General features: G+C 43.1%; 1 protein-coding gene across 3 annotated transcripts in view; it reads left to right on the top strand.

Annotated features, from left to right (window-relative positions):
• CEP104 (centrosomal protein 104) overlaps positions 1-20,156 on the top strand; it is a 103,201-nt gene that overhangs the window by 7,368 nt on the left and 75,677 nt on the right. For all 3 annotated transcript variants that reach the window (XM_066607294.1, XM_066607292.1, XM_066607295.1), the window contains 5 exons: positions 1,566-1,704; positions 4,950-5,009; positions 7,409-7,485; positions 10,880-11,048; positions 12,880-13,035. In XM_066607294.1, the coding sequence (XP_066463391.1) occupies positions 1,566-1,704; positions 4,950-5,009; positions 7,409-7,485; positions 10,880-11,048; positions 12,880-13,035 (601 nt within the window). The remainder of the gene's footprint in view (positions 1-1,565; positions 1,705-4,949; positions 5,010-7,408; positions 7,486-10,879; positions 11,049-12,879; positions 13,036-20,156) is intronic.

Raw genomic sequence — 20,156 nt, 5'->3', positions numbered from 1 at the left:
CACGGCTTCTTCACCTACAGTCGCCACCCATTGACAGGGAGCAGAGGAGACTGCATACTTAAAGGGGAATCCGGGGACTGGGCAAAATTTACAAAATGTCCCTAATGTTTCCACTTATTGGCATTATTTTACACCTCCATATAAATCATCAGAATGAACTCCTGTACCTTATTATCACTGACCTGCAGCACCGCTACTTTTCAACTAGCTTCAGATTGCCAACATTGTTATTTAAAATCGCCACGGGGGGAGTGCAAAAACCGTCGTCATTATGGAATTTGAAGGCACTGAGCATGCCTGACCAATAAATGATAGAACAAGGCGGTCGTAACTGTTGGAGAACTAAGTGTGGGGGAACGCAGGCAAAGGAATATCTGTGCAGCTTTGTAAAACCAGTTATAACATTACATGTTATCGCCTTATGAAGCCTATACCTTTCACTTTAAATCGCTGGAATACCCCTTTAACATCCTCGCTGCACCAAGAGCTGGATCTAGAAGAGCCTGTACAGGCAAACAGAGGTGAATATGAAGAAAAGACGGACCGCGATAGTTTGCGACTGCAAAGCTATACAGGCATCAGATATGTGCATAGGTTTTAATTCACTTATTATCCAGACAGAGGAGTTTGTATGGGACTTTATAAGGATTTGTACCATATGAGTGCTGTGGGTCCAACTCCTATATGCAGCAGGGGAAATATAGAATTTTATGATGGCCATCAACTAAAACAGTCATCTATGTAAAAAAAGGACGGCTTGAGTCACCAGACCGGGGGCCATTCTTGTAAAACACTCCTTGTTTTGGCTCATGGCAGTAGATCCCCAAATGGGGGGCCCACATCTGTGACGTCTATGTGCTCTAATATGTGATATGGGCAAGAGTCATCATGAGAGAACGCCTTTCATTGTGACAATCCGACGTGAGTTACTACGGTTGAGCTGTGTACAGCGCAGAATGCTTTTCCGTTATCTTTCCACTAGGTGGTGCTGATAGTATATTCCTAAGATCTTCCTAAGAGACCGACTGAAAGCCAAAATGAACTACAGCAGGGGGGCTCTTGAGTGGACCCCAGTATTTTCCGGCCTTTCATGTTATCTTTAGCTGTGTTGTATGTTCATTTATATTATTCTCCCTCGATCTGATCGAACATGTGGCAAACAAGGTAGTTGAGGTTGCTCAGTGAGCAACCATTATCACATGTCATCTTAGGGGTTTTCTCTCCTTTGTATGACCATGCTCTCCCAGCGGGCGCTGTGTAATGCGACTTATGGCCAGCTGCGCTGACACTTTCTGCTTGGTACATTTATTAGACTCTGAGAGTCTTCTGGATGGTTACTCGATGCGCTCAATAAAGGATATGAGTGCTACAACTGTGTGTGTCATAGACGTTTAGTTAGATTCTCCATAATTGTGACTTGGATAACAATCGGACCACATTTTAATAGTAATCGATGCAGGAAGTCATAAAAACGCCAAAGGGTTCACTTACTTTTTCTTTGAAGTGTAGCATATTGAATGAAAGTTCTAGTTGTAATGTTCTTGCCCTGTGGTTCATTGTTTCAGGTATGTAGCGCTGTCAGATAATGAAAAGACCAGCTACAAGGCCCGAGAACTGAAGTCCGTCTACGTGAATGCAGTGGGGCAATACCTGAAAGTGATCTTTCATAACAACTATACAAATAGATATAATCTCTACAACCAGGTAATTACAAGACACATTCATCAACCAAAATACTAATATTTATGTATGCAAATTATGCAATGTAATTACATAATTATGTAATTAGTGACTATATATCCACATCTAACATGCATGGTATTCCATACAACGCTGTGTATATTTATTTATTATGTGTGTATGTATATATATAAATTGCAGCGTTCTACGAGCTACCATGCATGTTCTACATGGGTATACTGTATTAACTCTAGTATAAGCCTAGTTTTTCAGCACATTTTTTTTTTGTGCTGAAAAAGCCCCCCTCGGCTTATACTCGAGTCATGGAAGGGTTAAAAATACCTCTCCATACTCACCTCCCAGCCGGCGTCTGTGTCTCCGGTGGCGGTGCAGCAGGCTGCTTGAATTCTCTCCGCTGTCATCCACCGCCATCCTCTTTGCTCGGCTCTGTCATCCCTCGCCGTCAGCGCTGTCTAAGTAAGAGCTGTGATTGGATCGAGGGTCAGCCAATCACAGCCGGTGCTCGATCATTTACAGACATCAAGCTGCTTTAGAATTCTTCCCGCTGTTATCTCCCTGCTCGGCTTTCAAATCCCATGCCATCAGTGCTGTGTAAGTAAGCGCTGTGATTGGATCGAGCGCCAGCTGTGATTGGCTGGCGCTCAATCCAATCACAGCGCTTACTTACACAGCACTGACAGAGCCAAGCAGAGAGGACGGCAGGGAATGACATCGGGGAGAATTCAAGCAGCTTGTCGCACAGACACAGACGCCGGCTGGGAGGTGAGTATGGAGGGTTTTTTTTTTACCTAGAATATATTCGAGTATAGCTCGGCTTATACTTGAGTCAATACGTTTTCTCAGTTTTTTGTGGTGAAATTTATTGTCTCGGCTAATATACTCTGGTCGGCTAATACTCCAGTATATACGGTATATAGTCACTGCCGGTAACAGACATACTTTTTATACACTACATGGTATCCGTGGACCTTCTCCTAATTAGTGCAGGTGTTTTAGCTGCACACATTGCATAGAGGTACAAGGGCATACACAACACAGCCATGTAATCTCTATATACAATTATTAGCAGTAGTATGTGCTTTAAGTCCCATTTACACTGCATGATTATCAATTAAAATTTGTTCAAATGAACTAATTTGAGCGATAATTGTACAGTGTGAATGCAAAAAAAAAATCGCTCACTATTCGTTTGCAAGTCGTTATCACTGACATCAGTCAGCATAAAAACTATTGCTAGATCGCGGTCTTCTCGTTCCGTGTAAATGCTCAGCGGTCTAGCAGTGAATTCTGTCAGTGTAAACGCTCCGCACGAGCGCTAATAATCTTAGCGGTGACATCAGCACTCATGCAATAGTTTAGCTGACTGTCTTCCCGTGTAAAAGGGCCATTACTGGAGAGCTCAGTGACTTTAACATGGCACTGTCATAAGATGCCACCTTTGCCACAAGTCAGTTTGTGAAATGCCTCATCTGCTGGATCTGCCCTGCGTCACATGTAATTATATGGAGCTCTATGAAATGGATCGTCATGGATGAGCAGCTGAACACAAGTCTAATAAGTTTACATTGCCAGGCTGTAGGAGTTGATTTTCATAATGAGCAAACGATGACTGCAAGAGCAGCATGAAGTAATAAAATCAAGAGCTTTGATAAATGAAATGATACTTTAGCTGCAGTTACAGATGGTTAATTTAAACTTATTATTTTTGATGGCGACCAAAAGGTGGCTGTGCTCCTACCATATTTCCCCCAAAATAAGACACTATCTTATATTATTTTTTGCCTCAAAAGAGGCACAGTGTCTTTTTTCAGGGGGTGTCTAATAATACTCACCTAGCAGCCGGCGTTCGGATCTCTCGCGCTGGTCTCCGTCGCTGCTGCAGGTTTCCATGTCCTCCTGCACGCCAACAGAGCAGTTCTTCCTGGTAGCGAGTCTTGAATACCCCACTTCCAGCAAGCTAATGCTCTGATTGGTTAATCGAGCGCCACATCAGCCAGTTAGAGCCAGCACTCGATTAACCGATCACAGCCATTCATTGAATGATATAATTGAATGGCTGTGATTTGGTTAATCCAGCACCAGCTTTCATTGGCTGACGCGGCGTTCGATTGACCAATCAGAGCATTAGCTTGCTGGAAGCGGGGTATTTAAGCCCCGCTATCAGGAAGAACTGCTCTGTCGGCATGAAGGAGGACATGGCAGCAGCGCCACGGCCCAGCCGGAGGACCCAAACATCGCCTACTAGGTGAGTATTGTTTTTTGTTTTTGTTTTTTCACATGTAGCCTATTTAGGCCTTATTTTCATGGGAGGGCTTATATTTTAATCCACCTCCGAAAATCGGGGTAGGTCTTATTATCAAGGCAACACAGTATACACAGTGCATGTTCCCAGCTATCAAGCTTCAACAACACCCTTGGTCTTTATACTTTGGCAGGGGGCTTCTACTACTGTAAAAGTGTACACATGGGCAGTGAAGAAATGCATGAAACTGACCAGTGACAGAATTTTACCCCTTCATATTACATCAATAGGATACTTTAATTGGCTAGTGAGAAGCCTATGATGTGGGTCAGGAAGGGTATCGTTTCTCCCTAAGGAGATCACCTAGAAAGTATGTATGGAGATTTATAAGGCCATGCATGCTCTTCTCGGAAATATGAAAAAGGGGAGATGGACATCTGTGTATAGTATTCTGGCTTGGTTTACACTTCCCAGTCATTTTTATAAGGCTTGTCTAAAAAAGTCTGAGATTGACTTGCATGAATGCTGCCTTCCAATAGGTGGCACTGCAGAGGTATTGTCCCATCTTTCCATTTACATATTTGTAGTAACAGTTTGGGGGACGGCTGTGTCCTATTCCAGCAGACTGCGCCCCTGTGCACAGAGTGAGGTCCATAAAGTCATGGACTGACGGGTTTAGTTTGGACGAACTTGAGAGAGTCCTGACCACAACCTCATCCAACACCTTTGGGATAAAATTGGACGCCATCTGTGAGCCGGACCTTCTCATCCAACATCGGGGCCTGACCTCACCAATGTGCTACTAAGCTACTGGACAGAATGGAGCCTGTAATAGCAGCTAAAGGGGGCCCATAGTTTTGCAATGGGATGTCCAAGCATCTCGTATGGGTGTGATGGTCAGGGGTCCGCATACTTTAGACCAGATACTTATATTTCTGAATGTATTTAGTATGCCACGTATTTTAATAGTAAAGCAGGACTCTTTTATGTTTTTCTTTGTTTTTAGGTTGCACTAATAGCAATAAATATAATTGGCGATCCTGTGGATTATAATGAAGAGAACCTGGTAAGCCCCAATTAGTTGGTAGAAATGCCTAATTCGTCTAATCAGTTCCAGATGTGTGCTTTTTCCAGCAGAATTATGCATCTCCTTGCGTATTGCGCACACATTGGCACACTCCCCATTGACTTCTATGGGGAAATTTGGTGCGTAAATACACAAAGTAGAGCATGCTTTGTTTTTGTTGTTGGTGGTGGTGGTGGTGGTGGGGGGGGTTAAACAACCAGAATGTGTGCGCAAAATACGGAAATGTGAACCAGCCCATTGAAATCACTGGGTTATATTCTCTACATATTGTGCACAAATACCTCTGTGAATCTAGCTTTAATGGCATTAAAACAAATGTAAAAAGCCTCCTTAAGGAGTTAAAGGGGTTGTCCCGAGGCAGCAAGTGGGTCTATACACTTCTGCATGGCCATAATAATGCACTTTGTAATGTACATTGTGCATTAATTATGAGCCATACAGAAGTTATAAAAAGTTTTATACTTACCTGCTCCGTTGCTGGCGTCCTCGTCTCCATGGTGCCGACTAATTTTCGCCCTCCGATGGCCAAATTAGCCGCGCTTGCGCAGTCCGGGTCTTCTCCTCTTCTCTATGGGGCTCCGTGTAGCTCCGTGTAGCTCCGCCCCGTCACGTGCCGATTCCAGCCAATCAGGAGGCTGGAATCGGCAATGGACCGCACAGAAGCCCTGCGGTCCATGAAGACAGAGGATCCCGGCGGCCATCTTCAGCAGGTGAGTATGAAGACGCCGGACCGCCGGGATTCAGGTAAGCGCTGTGCGGGTGGGTTTTTTAACCCCTGCATCGGGGTTGTCTCGCGCCGAACGGGGGGGGGGTTTAAAAAAAAAAAAAACCCGTTTCGGCGCGGGACATCTCCTTTAACTGACGTCTTCAAGGGAACCTAATAGAGATCCACTAGTAGTTCACCTTGTGGGCTCAAAATCCAAACTGGAACTTGAAAGGCCTTGAAACATTCTGGCACATTTATAGAACCTGTGTAAAAGGAAAGCTGTTGCCCAAAGCCACCAATCAGAGCACAGCTGTCATTGTTTCCAGAGAAGAAACAGAAGTTGCGCAATGATTGGTTGCTATGGGTGGCAAAAACGGCTTTCCTTTTACACAGTTTTGATAAATGTGCCCCGTGTCTCAGTAAGCAGGGGTCTGTTTCTGGATTTTGGGTCTCAAAGGGGTTGTGCTGTGATTGCATATTATTTCCTATCTGCAGGCTAGAGGATACCTTACAGATCGGTTGGGGAACATACATGTATGACCGTTGCTGCCGACACTTCGGGATACATCAGTGCCCCATTCTCAGGATTGTGAGGGTCCTGGTGGCTGTACCCCCACTGATCTGCAAATTGTTCTGTGGCTAGGGGATAACCTGCAGTCATGGCACAACCGCTTTATGTTGTCACTTTGAGGGGAAGGATGTTTAATGTCTGCAATGACACCAACTGCCCAATGGATGTCTTCTGACAGACTCCCTTTAACCCCTGAAAGACCAGAGTGTTTAGGTCCTAAGGAACCAGACACTTTTTAGGGATTTTACCCATGTGGTGGTTTTATGGCCCTTTTTTTTATTTATTTTCTTTTTTTTTGCTGACCCACCAAATTTATTTTTGCTGTGTTTTTTTTCCTGTCACATAAAGGGCTATTTTTAATACCCCTTTTTTTAATGATTTTTTTTCCTTCTTGTTTTTTAAATTTTATTAGGGGCAATGTGTACAAAAAACAAAAAAAAAACTATAAATTTTAAAAAGTCTTTTTTTTTTTTTTAATTATTATATTTATGTTAAAATAAAGTACAAAAAATGCGTTTGTCGTTTTGTTTTGGCCATTTTGATGTATGATTTGGATAATCTGATTACGGCGGATATGGTGATGGTTTAGGTTGGCGTCGGCGGTGGGTCGTTTTCTTTTTTTTTTATATATTATTTTTATGTTATTCTGTAATTTTTTTTTTAACTTATTTTTGTAACTTTTTTTTAACATTTCCCCCCCCCCCCCCCTTCCCCCATGGCATCATATAGGACCTCTGGGGGATATTCACGCTGTTTTTTTAAAAAAAAATTTCTACAGTGACTGCAGCAGCCATAGGAGCCCGAGTTACAGGGATAAACATCCCTCTACTGGGGCCAGGGGTCTGCTAAGACCCTGCAGCTCTGACATGCGGGGGGGGGGGGGGGGGGGGGGGGGGGGGGGGGGGGGGGAGGGGGAGGGGGGTCACCGGTAATCACCTGGTCTTGTGCACGAAACGACCTGCTGCTTCTTGTGTTCTCAACCCATGCTAGGTCAGGCTCTTCAGTAGATATGTAGCTTGCCCTGCAGAAACCTTAGATTATATTATAAATTAATTCACACTGACTTATACTTGCACTGATTATTTATCTATCTGTTGGCAGCCGACAAGAGATAAGCTGATCGATCAGTACCTGGGGAACAGCTTGGAGGACAGTGCAGTTGATACAACATATACCGGGTAAAGAATGAGTTTCATTGTATAAACCTTCATATGTATATGCAGTCAGCATAGATATAGATTGTGGTTACAAAGTCCACTAGAGGGCGCAGTGACCTTGAGAATGGTCCATTAGCTTACATTCTGAACAACTCCTATTAATTAAATATTACCCTAAACCAGCGCTCAAGAGACCTGGACATGGTCTTAAAATAATACATTATAGTGTCTGTTGTCTTACCACTTTTGTAGCTCAACATAGAAGGGATCATCACTGCTCTGATTTTGGAATTTTCTAGACAATAATAGAAGAATATTGGGAAATTGCCGTTGAAGTTCCAATATATTAAGCATGGGATGTATAAGATTAAATTATGTTCTACTGTAATCTAGAATGAAGATATAGTTGGGATTTATAACCTGCACCTAATGTATGCCTGCTGCAGCTGATCTGCAATATACTGGGCAGACTAGAGGAGAAAGCCTGTTACAAGAATGTGATACCACCAAATGTGCTGAGAGTAATCCAGAGCTCTCAGGGCAACCAAATATTCTACAGAAGAAGTTCTGCCAGACTTTAACTTTCTTCTCTCTTCTATATATTCTGGGGAGTATCTTATCTATGCCACAGTTCTTGATTCTAGTCCTAAAGAGAAAGTTTATCCTGGAAAACAATACTTTACTTTTGTGGCTTTTGCCATATGTATGACCTTAAAGGGGTAGTCCCATCTCGGGAATCCTATTTCAATGTGGTCGAAATTGCAAAACAATGCACTCACTCATAAAATGTTTATTTCCAAAATGCTCCGTTCTCCAGATATTCCAGCTATTGATTCCTCTGCCCTCTGGTTGTTTACTACTTGTTGCCGGGGAAACAGAACACCTCTTCTGTGGATAGTGATAATAAGTGTGTATAAGGGTGGAGCGATGGTGATCATGGATAGACAATTCTATGACTTTGAGGCATTCAGAATTCTAGGTTATTCTGAATAGCGAGAGAGGGAACACGCACCAAGAGAAAAAAAAAACTCGTCACCCGGCGTCCCACATACAAAAATGCTCGAGTCTCCCATTGTAGTCAATGGGGTTCATTACTCGAGTAGAGCTCTCGAATTTTACGTTCGTCACATCTTGGGTGTTCAGCACTTTTTGGATCAGGACCCCCTTATGCCAAGTCATCAGAGGTGTTTTTTTACTGGATGCAATTGATTTAATATTATATAATAATTATTTTTATTTCAATTGCCAGTTTTATTTACAAATGAAGGGTACTGCCATGGGGCGAAATTTGCCCCGAGTTATGCAAATCTATATATGGGAAAGAATTACAGATTCATGTATCATTTCTTTTCTAAGAGATTTATTGACCATGTTTTAATAATTTGAGATGGCTCTATATCTGATTTCCAGGATTGTATCAATGATTTAAATGATAATTGGTGGGGACTGGAGTTCTCTGGAACTGTAGACTCCACTGATATTGTTTTTTATAGATGTCCATCTCTATGCTTCTGATGACAACTCATTTCAAACCAACGAACTCAAATGGTTACCTTGAATTCTCCAGTTGTCCTGCCAAGAAGTGGAAGTTGAATTTTGAATATAATGACAGTTCAGGAGGAATTGCACTTCTGATTAGGTTTTCATACTACAATTTGATACTCTGAAACTACGTTTCAAAAGAAAGTTTATCAAGAGGAACTAATGCAATCTTTTTTTTGAGAGTTCAATCCCAGGGTCGGCCTGCCTGCCTGCAGAGGTCTGATGCAAACGGGGACCGTGACTCAAGGGCATTTTTTATAACTCATTAAAACTCTCAACATTCCCAACTGAAAGCAAGCATTGGGGAATATTGTGTAGAGATCCAGTTTTGATTGGTGAAATCCCGGAATGCTCAAGGGTGATTTTTCATAAAAATAAAACTTTGAAACACATCCTAATTCCTTTGTGTCCCTGAACCTGCAAAACACCATCTCCAACTGCACTGAGGAGTATTATAGCTGGCCCTATTAGAGGCTCTTATAAATGTGGGCTATGCAACTGGAAATGTTGCTTTAACATCCACCATAAAAGAAAAGGGATTCTTATAGAACGTGAGAATTCCATATTTCATTTGAAGGATTTTCTTATCTGTGGCTCGAGCTCCATTATTTATTTGCTTGAATGCCCTTGTAACCTGGTTGAATCACTAATGTCCTGAGGACTAGGGCTAATAAATACCACTCGAATATCCAGAACTGTTTTCAACAACACAGTGTATCTGTGCCATTTCTCCATTTATCACAACAGGAGATGCGTCTTTAATGCGCTTGACTACATTGGAAAAAATTACATATGGTTCCCACTGGTGCTCTCTGCGATCATAAGAGCTATGAATGAAGATATTGCAAGGCCATTACAAGACAGAAAGGAAAGAACGAGTGGTGTAGTTTAGTAGTTACTGTGGTTGGCTTTCTTGAAGAGGTTGAGTGTTTAGAGCCTACACTGTTGGATAGTCTTAAGGGACAGAAGAAAGATTTCTAAGGAAGAGGAACAGCATAGGAAAAGTCTTGGATGGGGGAGTGTAAGGCAGTTACCACGGATGAAGACCGCTGTTAGTCCTTAACAGAATGGAGTGCACTGCTAGCCATTTTAAAGGGGTTGTCCAATTTTATTAAATTTTGATCTCACCAGGCTCCCCTTGTGTAAAAATGACGAATCAGCTTATACTCCCTTCTCTTGGCTCCTTGCTGTGTCCAGCGTCACCGCTCTGTGTCTTCCCTCCGACTTATTGCTTAGGGCTGCAGCAGCCTGTTTGCCGGATGTTACAGGCTGCTGCAGGCAATGGCATCCTGTACACCGGCAGCTGCAGGCTCTAAGCATTATGTCACAGAAGAGACTCAGAGCAGTGGCACTGGATGAGAGAGGGGACTATAAGCTCATTTGTTATTTCACACGTGGGGAGCCTAGTGAGATCAAAATTGAATAAATTGGACAACCCCTTTTAAGGATAAGAGGAAACCAACCGGTGCAGTATTATTGAGGGCCTTGATTTTTAGGATAGGAATTCTAAACAGCATTTTACAATTGGGGAGAAACAAGGGAAACGACCGGCAAAGAATATCAATATTATTGGCTCTTATATCCTTCTGGCTTTCTATGACTTTGCTATCCAAATCCCCACTGCCATCTTTTACTTGCATACCTAACAATTACTTGCATTGCCCTGTAGCTGCCACATATGCAGACTGGTAACAGCTAGCGGTCTGCATTGCTTCATTGGCCTAGGACGCCCTACAAAATCAGTGGCATCTTAAATCTAATAAAATACTTTCCAGCTGTAATTTTTCCATGACAGAAGCCATCTTTTCCACAGATTTTGCACTTGAATTTACAATCTGCTGCTATAAACATTACTGTCTGTCTTGCTTTGCAGGAAACCTGATGCCATTTCGGCTCTCGATGACTTGGCTTTTGATATGTACCAGGATCCAGAAGTGGCACAAATAATTCGCAAGTTGGATGAAAAGAAGCAGGAGGCCGTCCACCATGAAAACTATGACTACGCCAAGAAGCTCAAACAAGCTATTGTCGATCTACAGAAGGTGCGGATCTGTGCTGCAAACTGACGTTGAGGAGCACCTGCACTTTTTTATGTACAGAATGGGCAATTTTAGGCATTTTTGCTATAGGTTTTATTAGCCTGTTCTGTTCAGCACTTTTTTAATCTACAGAATAGGCAATTCTAAGCATTTTTGCAATACGTTCATTAGCCTATTCTGTATATTTTTCTTACAAAACCCCTCTTCTACTATGTAGCTAGGTGAAGACTGGGCTGAGAACTGTCTTCATCCGGCTGTTTAACAGTAGAGGGCGCTCTATCCACATGTATAGAGAACTGGTGCAGACACAACAGCTGCATACACGGTTCTCTCCCATATTACAGTTTTTTTTTTAAATGTCATTATTGTGTATAATTTATTTTTAATAGTCCTGTGTTCCAAAACCCCCATGTGTTTTACTGCTTTCCCATCCTTCTCATATGTCACTGTGCCCCAGCGCTGTGAAAGATAAGCATTTGATTTTGCCTACGGCTTCTCTCCTCGCAGCGCCCACTCACTGCTGGGCCCAATCCATTGGCAGGGCTCTCAGTGCATTGGGTGTACACTATTGTATGTCAAAGCATTGAGTCCAGTGGGAACCTGGCAGCGCTGTGAAGAGAGACGCTGTGTGCAGAAAAGAGCGCTTTTCCTTCACAGCACCCAGGGATGGTGGCATATAAGAAGGACATGAGAATTGTAAAACACGGGGTGGTAGGATACATGGGGCACAGAGTTCTTAAAAATAAATTAGATATAATAGTGATGTTCATGAATAAACCGTAATATGGGAGGAGGACAGTGTTTGCAGCTGTTCTCTATAGAGAACAGCTGCAGACACTTGTGGATGGAGCGCCCTCTACTGTTAAACAGCCGGATGAAGACAGAGTTCTCAGCTCCGTCTTCACCTAGCTGCATAGTAGAAGAGGCGTTTTGTAAGAAAAATGTACAGAATAGGCTAATATATCTATTGCAAAAATGCTTAGAATTGCCTATTCTGTACATTAAAAGAGTGCACTTACTCTTTCAGGAAGTTTAGAGGATTTGCTGCTAGTGACAATAGTGTAGCATTAGTCCGCACCGGGATGTAGAGAGAATAGAGGTGCTTAGTGAAGGGTATTAGAATCTGCTAAATGTCTCGGGCCAGGGCAGAGAGAGCTGATGTGTTCAGTAGATTAGAAAAGCAGAGATTAAATCTAAAATCCCTCTTTAGAAGCACATTCTGTTTTCCGTGATTCTCCAGTTTTATTATTTTCTGACATGATGCTTACAGACTTTGCCCACTTTTGCAAACAATTGATTTATTATTCTCTCAATGCATATAATATGAAGAATAAAGTAACTTTGCAATAAAAGTTAATTAAAAAATTCCCCACCAGTTTGCTTGTACAGTCAAATTGTGCTCTATTTCTTGCTAACCTACTAAGTATATGTTACCAGAAAGTAGAGGACAACAGAACATTAATATGAGGCTGCAGGGTGTCTATTGTCTATTCCCATGGGGATGCATAGTCTGCATAGGATCTGTAGGATCCAGACAATAGGAAAGTTTTAATGGAAACGTATTGCAAAATTGTTTAGTTATGCACTTTAGATTAATGCGGACCCCAGCCGATCGACTATTGATGGGTCATCAATAGTATTTCCCTGGAAAAGCCCTTTAGGGCCCAAACAGCATTGTTTTTTAAGAGGTATGACTTGCACTCGGAACCATAATGCCCAGCTTGACTATCACTAACTTACATGATGAGTCTGAACTGATTTTCTTGAATCTACAGACTGAATGATCTAGTATAAGTTCAACTTCCTTATTGCCAATGTGATATATCTCCTTCAGGTCGGGGAACGTCTTGGACGCTATGAAGTGGAGAAACGCTGCGCTGTGGAGAAGGAAGACTATGATACCGCCAAACAGAAGAAGCAACAGATGGAAGAATATCGCCAGAAAGTTTACCAACAGTTAGAGCTGCATGACCTCTTGGACACGGCCCTGGTAGGTGCCAGCCTTTGATGTTCTTCTGTTTTACCCTGTGACTGTCCAGCATGAGGAGTATACAGGTGTCAGCACAGTGGAGGGAGTACGAAGGACTGTCTGTTCCCCTATATTGCCATTGTGGGGAACATTAGCAACAGTGTCTGTATTCCAGATCTATCATATATGTATGTTGTGTACAAATAGTTCTTCCTAACAATAAACTGGCAGTACTTATTACATATAAGGCAGCTTAAAGTTTTTAACTATTAACCCTTTAAATGCCCCGAACTATGTTCGGGGGTCCCGTACGCGCCCCCCCCCGTGGTGAGGTTGGGGGAGCCGTGCAGTTGTCATGGCAGCCGGGGGCCTTCTGAAAGGGCTGCCTTGACAACTGCCTATCAAGTCATTCCCGTAGGGTGGCTTGATAGACTGCCTGTCAAATGGCAGTAATAGCAAGTATGCTCGCTCATCTCTTAAGGGCAATTACTCGATCGAGCATTGCCCTTAGCGAGTACCTGCCCGCTCGGAAGAAAAGGTTCGGCTGCCGGCGCGGGTGACCGGTGAGTTGCGGCAGGGGGAAGCAGGGGGGGGGGGGATCTCCCCTCCGTTCCTCTCCGCCCGTCGCCGGCAGCCGAATCTTTTCTTCCGAGCGGGCAGGTACTCGCTAAGGGCAATGCTCGATCGAGTAATTGCCCTTAGCGAGTATGCTCGCTCATCTCTAGACGTAATGCTATAGCATTACGTCATACTGCAGGAGCGATCAAAGCATCGCTGGTTGTAGTCCCCCAGGGGGACTTTAAAGTAAAGTTAAAAAAAAATAAATAAAGTTTTATTAATTGTAAAAAAAAAAAAAAAAAAAAAAAAGAGAAGTTTAAATCGCCCCCCTTTTGCCATATCTATTATTAAAAATCTAAATCATAAAAGAAAAATATGTATTTGGTATCGCCGCATCCGTAAAAGTTCGATCTATCAAAGTAGCGCATTAGTTACCCCGCACTGTGAACGTCGTCCGAAAAAAAGAACGCCAGAAATGCACTTTTTTAGTTACCCTGTCTCCCAGAAAAAATGCAATAAAAAGCGATCAAAAAGTCATATGTATTCCAAATCGGTACTAACAGAAACTACAGGACATTCCGCAGAAAATGAGCCATCGCTAAACTACATCGACGGAAAAATAAAAAAGTTATTGCGCGCAGAAGATGACTGCAGAAAATAATTGAAAAAAATTAAATGTCTTTAAAAAAAAAAAAAGAGTAGTATAGTAAAAAAACCTATATAAGTTTGGTATCGTAGTAATCATACCGACCCATAGAATAAAGTTATCATGTCATTTATGTTGCAGTTTGTGGGCTGTAGAAACAAGACGCACTGAAAGATGGCAGAATGTCGTTTTTGTTTTGTTTTTCATTTTACTCCACTTAGAATTTTTTTAAAGTTTTTCAGTACATTATATGGTACATTAAATAGCACCATTGAAAAATACAACTCGCCCCGCAAAAAACAAGCCCTCATAGAGCGACATCGATGGATAAATAAAGGAGTTACGATTTTTTTGAAGGGGGGAGGAGAAAACGAAAATGGAAAAGGAAAAAGGGGCGGCGTCATTAAGGGGTTAAACAAATGGGAAGAAGGATGCATCTGAGCGCTGTGTCCATCCGGCTGTCATCACAGACTTTCTATGGAGCTTGTAAACTGCTCTGTGCAGAGACAGACATAGCCAAACCTGCATAGTCCTCAGCTGAGCGCTTCTGTCTGTTCATTTTAGCGAACGGTGGCGGTCTCAGCACCTGGAACCCCCACCAATCAGTACCTCTGACATCTCACTGTGACATGTCAGAGTTTTTAAAATAGTTTAGTCCGGCAGCGATCTGCACCTGCCGCGCGCTTTTACTCATGTGCCAATATGGATGACTGTTATCAGATAACAGTGATCATGTGAAGTTAAAAAGATGTTAAAGAAAAAAAAGTTTTAATTTCATCTCCCTTACGGATCGTATCTGTGAGGGGAGATGAAATTGCATAACGAAGGTCCCTGGATTTGTCCCCCGATGGGATCTTTATCCGTGGACCCTTCCCCGGCTTTGGCGCCTGCGCCCATCATCGTAATGGCGGACACATGTGCAAAAGTCAAGGATTGCCTGGGAAATTTAAAATCTCCCTGCTTCTGGCTACCAAAGGCATTTTAGCGAACGGTGGCGGTCTCAGCACCTGGAACCCCCACCATTCAGTACCTCTGACATCTCACTGTGTGACATGTCAGAGTTTTTAATATAGTTTAGTTACTCTGTGAATTAAAAAAGAAAAAGATCACACAACACGCACAATGAAGAGTAATAACAGATATGAATGCTCTTGCAATTCGCACGAGGGTTTGCGCAGAGATTTTTCAAAACTACCTTGTTATACTATGTTGGTCGCCATACACATTAGTCAAAAGCAAACCTGCTGATTTTGGCAAGACCGGACAACACCCGCATGGGTATGGGAGACTCCTGACTTTATCCCAACAGAAGATATCGAGAAAATAGGATTTGTTGTGTTGAATTTTAGCACCTGATCCTTCAAGGTATCTTTTAGGCCTCCTGCACACAGGCGGGTCAGACCCCACATGCGGGATTTCCACAGCGGAGTTAGACCCGGTGACCCCAGATTACCTCTCTGCCATCTCCTTTTCTGCACTGCGGATGTGCGCTGGCATGCCGGCGCACATGCGCAGTACAGAGGATGCCGTGCCTGTGGCGATGGTTGTGGGAGCCGCGTCATTCTGCAATGAGTATTGGAGAATGGCCGCAGGATGGACGGCTTCTATTGACTTCATGCATGTTGCAATTTCTTCCCCACGAGTGGAAAATCGCAATCAATTTCCACTCGTGGACAGGAAATCACGTTTGGCCATAGCATGCTATGGGCTGAGTTTGCTGTACAATCCAGAGACGAAATCCCACTCCGGATTTTGCAATGCAAATCCGCCCCGGCTTTAGATGGAATGACACATAAGCATTCTGCAGCCATCCCACCAACTCTTGCCCATATGCTTTCACACAGGAGCGATAGTCATTCAGAGAATGGAGGTGTAACGGGCCGGAGATCATTCCACCATCCACTGCAAACAGGTAGTCCTTCATACATGAATACCTGCCTGTTTGCACGGACCAATAGTCTCTTGGTATTTAGTTGAATTAAAAAACAATTGACTGACAAGTGGGCACATTTTTTTTTTCTCTTTCTCTTTACTCTGTCCCCTATCGGTGCCCACATATACACAGGATGACTATCGGCCGAATTCATGATTATTCAACCGATAAAGAAATGAGAACTGTAATACCATCCATACTGCTTGTCACCCAGCTTTCACAAGAACAGATATAAAGTCAAAGTCACTGAATAGATGATTTATTATTACAGCTAGAACAAGTTTGGCGTGGCTCGGGGGTAGAGGTGCCTAATGTTTTTCTTTAAGCCTTTAGGCACAGTATCAAGGCACTTTAGTTTTAACCTTGCTCACTGGTCGTAGTTTTTTCTATGTGGCAACAAATAGTTTGATATTTCCACATGTGACGGGACATTCCTGGGGAATTAGTACCCCCCACCCACCTGAGATCAGGTTTCCTATAATGGAGCGATTCCCTTCAACTCCTAATAACTTTTTAATGACAGGAGAGGAAGGATAAGAAGATAAAGTCTTTGACGGTGTGAGGCAGACCTTGAAGACCAAGTGCTTATTATTGCTGTCTGACAGTTCTTGGCAACCTGGAGCCCTCAAACTACCCTGATATTTGGGTCCATGTTTCCTTGGGGGGAGGCGGGCAGTTTCTAAAAACCTCTAAACTAGCCAAGTGGAATAACTAGTTGATATACTATAAAAGTCTTTTGTGGGAAGACCTATTTTAAAGACCTATTGTCACCATGAACATTTATGGTAGTAGTCTCCAATCTGTGCGACGCCCATCATGGCTGACCGCTAACGGCAACTGAATTGTGGCATATTGTTTTGCATCCTCACCAGTCAGTGAATGCAGCACCCCTATTGTACGCAAGGGGCAAGGATAGAAGAGCAATTGAGATAAGCCATGAATGCTTGGGATGACCCATAAGGGCTGCTTTATATTAGCAGATTTTGCTTGTAAATAATATAAGTTCTTATTTTTTGGCAATCGTAAAATCTTGGCTGTTTGTTCTTTAAGCAGTGACCTTTCCATTCATGGAGTGCCTGAAGTGACAAAGTACATAGTGCTTCTAGTCCCAGTTTTTCCATTTTATGAGAATACTGTTGCAAGGAGAGAAGGTCACAAGAAGATTGTGTAAAGTTGTGCATCCAGTATTCTTTCATTCTTAACCCCTTAGTGACAGCCCCATTGACTTTTTATATCCTAGCTAAGTGGGCTTTAATCCCCAAGGACATAAAACCATGCTTCCTCTGGGGATTAAAGCCACGTGGGCTGTGGACATGACAGCTCCATGCTGTCGGTTCCTGGAGGTAACCGACAACCTGGAGCAGTCACAGGGAGGGCCCGCTCCTCCCCCTTTCCCCCCGGCAATGCGATCATTGCTATCCAATGTATAGCGCTGATCACATTAAAGTGTAAAAAAAGTTTTTAAAAAGTTAAAGATTCAACTGCCCTCATGGATCAGGTCCATCAGGGTAGCTGAGAGTACTCACGCCCATCCTTAGTAGTGATCCACTGCCATCTGGTCCTCCAGGACCTGACGCTGGTCTTCAGAAGGCCGTGAGCCCTGGCAAGTTTGAAATCTCCTGGCTACTGAAGGTAGCCGGGAGGCAAGGAGATGTCACCAGGGACCGCAGTGATTGGTCCCTGGGCCTGTGATCACGGAAAAGTGAAAAAAAGTTAAAGTTTCACCTCACCTCATGGGTCGGATCCATGAGGGGAGGTGAAAATACTCACCGTTGTCCTCCGTGATGTCCCGCGGCGATCTGCACCTGCCGCGGGCTTTTGCACATGTGCCAATGTGGATGGCTGTCATCGGATAACAGTGATCATGTTAAGTTAAAAAGTGTTAAAACTTTTTAAACTTTTCTTTTTTTTTTTTTTTTATTTCATCTCCCCTTACAGATCATATCCGTGAGGGGAGATGAAATTACATAACTAAGGTCCCTGGATTTGTCCCCCGATGGGATTTTTATCCGTGGACCCTTCCCCGACTTTGGCGCATGCGCCAGTCATCGTAATGGCAGACACATGCGCAAAAGTCGAGGATTGCGCGGGAAATTTTAAATCTCCCTGCTTCTGGCTACCAAATGTAGCCGAGAGCCTGGAGATGTCATGTGGGGCCGCGATATGCAGTTACTGGTCACGGGATCGCCGTTATTCAATGGATAATGGCGATCACGTAAAAGTTAAAAAAAAGAAATGTTGAAGTTTTATCTACCCTCACCGATTCAATCGGTGAAAGGAGATGAAACTTCTTACCGGAGGCCTCCGCATTTGAAGTCCAACACGATCATCCTCCATGGACCTTACCCGACTCCTGTGTATGCGCCCGCAGTCAAAATGCCTGATACATGAGCAGGAGCCGGGGAGCCCAGGAAATTTGAAATCTTCGTGACATAGAGCCCATTGTACTTTATGGTCACGAATATACCCGCAGCCCATACACAACTGCATTGTGTACAGGTTGCGGGTACCCGAGTCATAGCTAAGCAACGGCGCGGGAAATATAAACAAAAAACTTTGTACTGCGCATGACCGCATGTGTGAGTACGCAGTTATGTGCAGTGCATTACGTGTCCGTACACAGGGACACAGCTGTGTGAGCCCGGCATTATTCAGACCGCTACCTGTACTACGTAATTTACAAGAAGCCCCGGGAACGCTCGCCTTCCTGCAGTTCCAGGAGCAGCTTGTTGAGCGCCTTCTTAGTGAGACCGCCGCACCTCCACAAAGTTACGAAGCCTCGTAGAGCGCCACTTTTTACACCCCATCCCACCCGCTGAGGTCAAGAAATATACCCTAAAAAAGCATGGGAGGAGGGATACCCGATTTTATTGCCCCATGTGCCCATCCCAATCAGGCTTCCATAATTTCCCCTGTCTTCGGACATACCACACAGTTTACATTATTACTTTTATCTACGTTTAGGTAATGCCAACAAGGGCGCGGAGGGGGGGGGGGATTATTTTCAGGGAGTCCATTTTTTTCTGCACAACTGAGCAATTGGGCCTGGAATTTATTTAGTTTTTCCCTGAAATCCAACGGGTGTTCCCTCCATTATAGGCCGATCCATGTGTCCTGTAAGTAGATTAGGGTCACAATGGGTATGTTTCTGAACACGGGACAAACAGGGGTATCCATTTTGGGCTGAAAGTCTTCATTCATATATGTGTGCTGTACAAAAAAACCCTGTTTTTAAATTGAGACAATTGCCAAAAAATGAGAATTGTAATTTTTTTCCTTCTGCTTTGTTTAGATTAATTCAGAAACTATGGAGTCAAAATACGCAGTACACCCCTGGATGAATTCATTAAGGGGTCTAGTTTTCAAAAGGGGGCATTTGTGGGGGGTTCTCTGTCGTTTTGGCCGCTGAAGAGTTCTACAAGTGGGCAATGGGGTCTAAAACACCTTAATGCAAAATGTCTGTTCTGAAAGCCCCCAGTTGCTCCTTTCATTTTGGGCCCCTTGTGCATACAGACATAAGATTAGGGCCGCAATAGATATGTTTCTGAATACTGGACAAACATGGGTATCCATTTTGGGCTGCATATCCTCATTTTCATGTGCATTATAGGAAAAAAAACTACCTTTAAAATGTCATATTTGCAAAGATATGAAATTCTATTTTTTCCTCTAAATTGCATTAAATCCTGAAAACAAACTGTGGGGTCAAAATACTCATGACCCCTCCTCAGTGAATACATTAAGGGGTGTAGTTTTTAAAATGGGGTCATTTGTGGGGGTATCTATCATTCTGACACCTATGAGTCTTTGCAATCTTGGCTTGGTGTAGGAAAACAAAATGTTCCTCAAAATGTTGATAATCAATGTTAAATGTGTACGTCTCCTAAATAGTTAAAAAAAAAAAAAACTATTATTTTTCCAATGTGCGTCCAGAATAAAGTAAAAGGATGGAAATACATATGTTATTAAAAATATGTACATTATGTTTGCACCTATTTGAGATAT

Source organism: Eleutherodactylus coqui, chromosome 6 (genome assembly GCF_035609145.1).
Source record: "Eleutherodactylus coqui strain aEleCoq1 chromosome 6, aEleCoq1.hap1, whole genome shotgun sequence".
Lineage (NCBI taxonomy): Eukaryota > Metazoa > Chordata > Amphibia > Anura > Eleutherodactylidae > Eleutherodactylus > Eleutherodactylus coqui.
The sequence above is the reverse complement of the archived record's forward strand: the minus strand, read 5'-3'. Positions and strand labels throughout refer to the sequence as shown.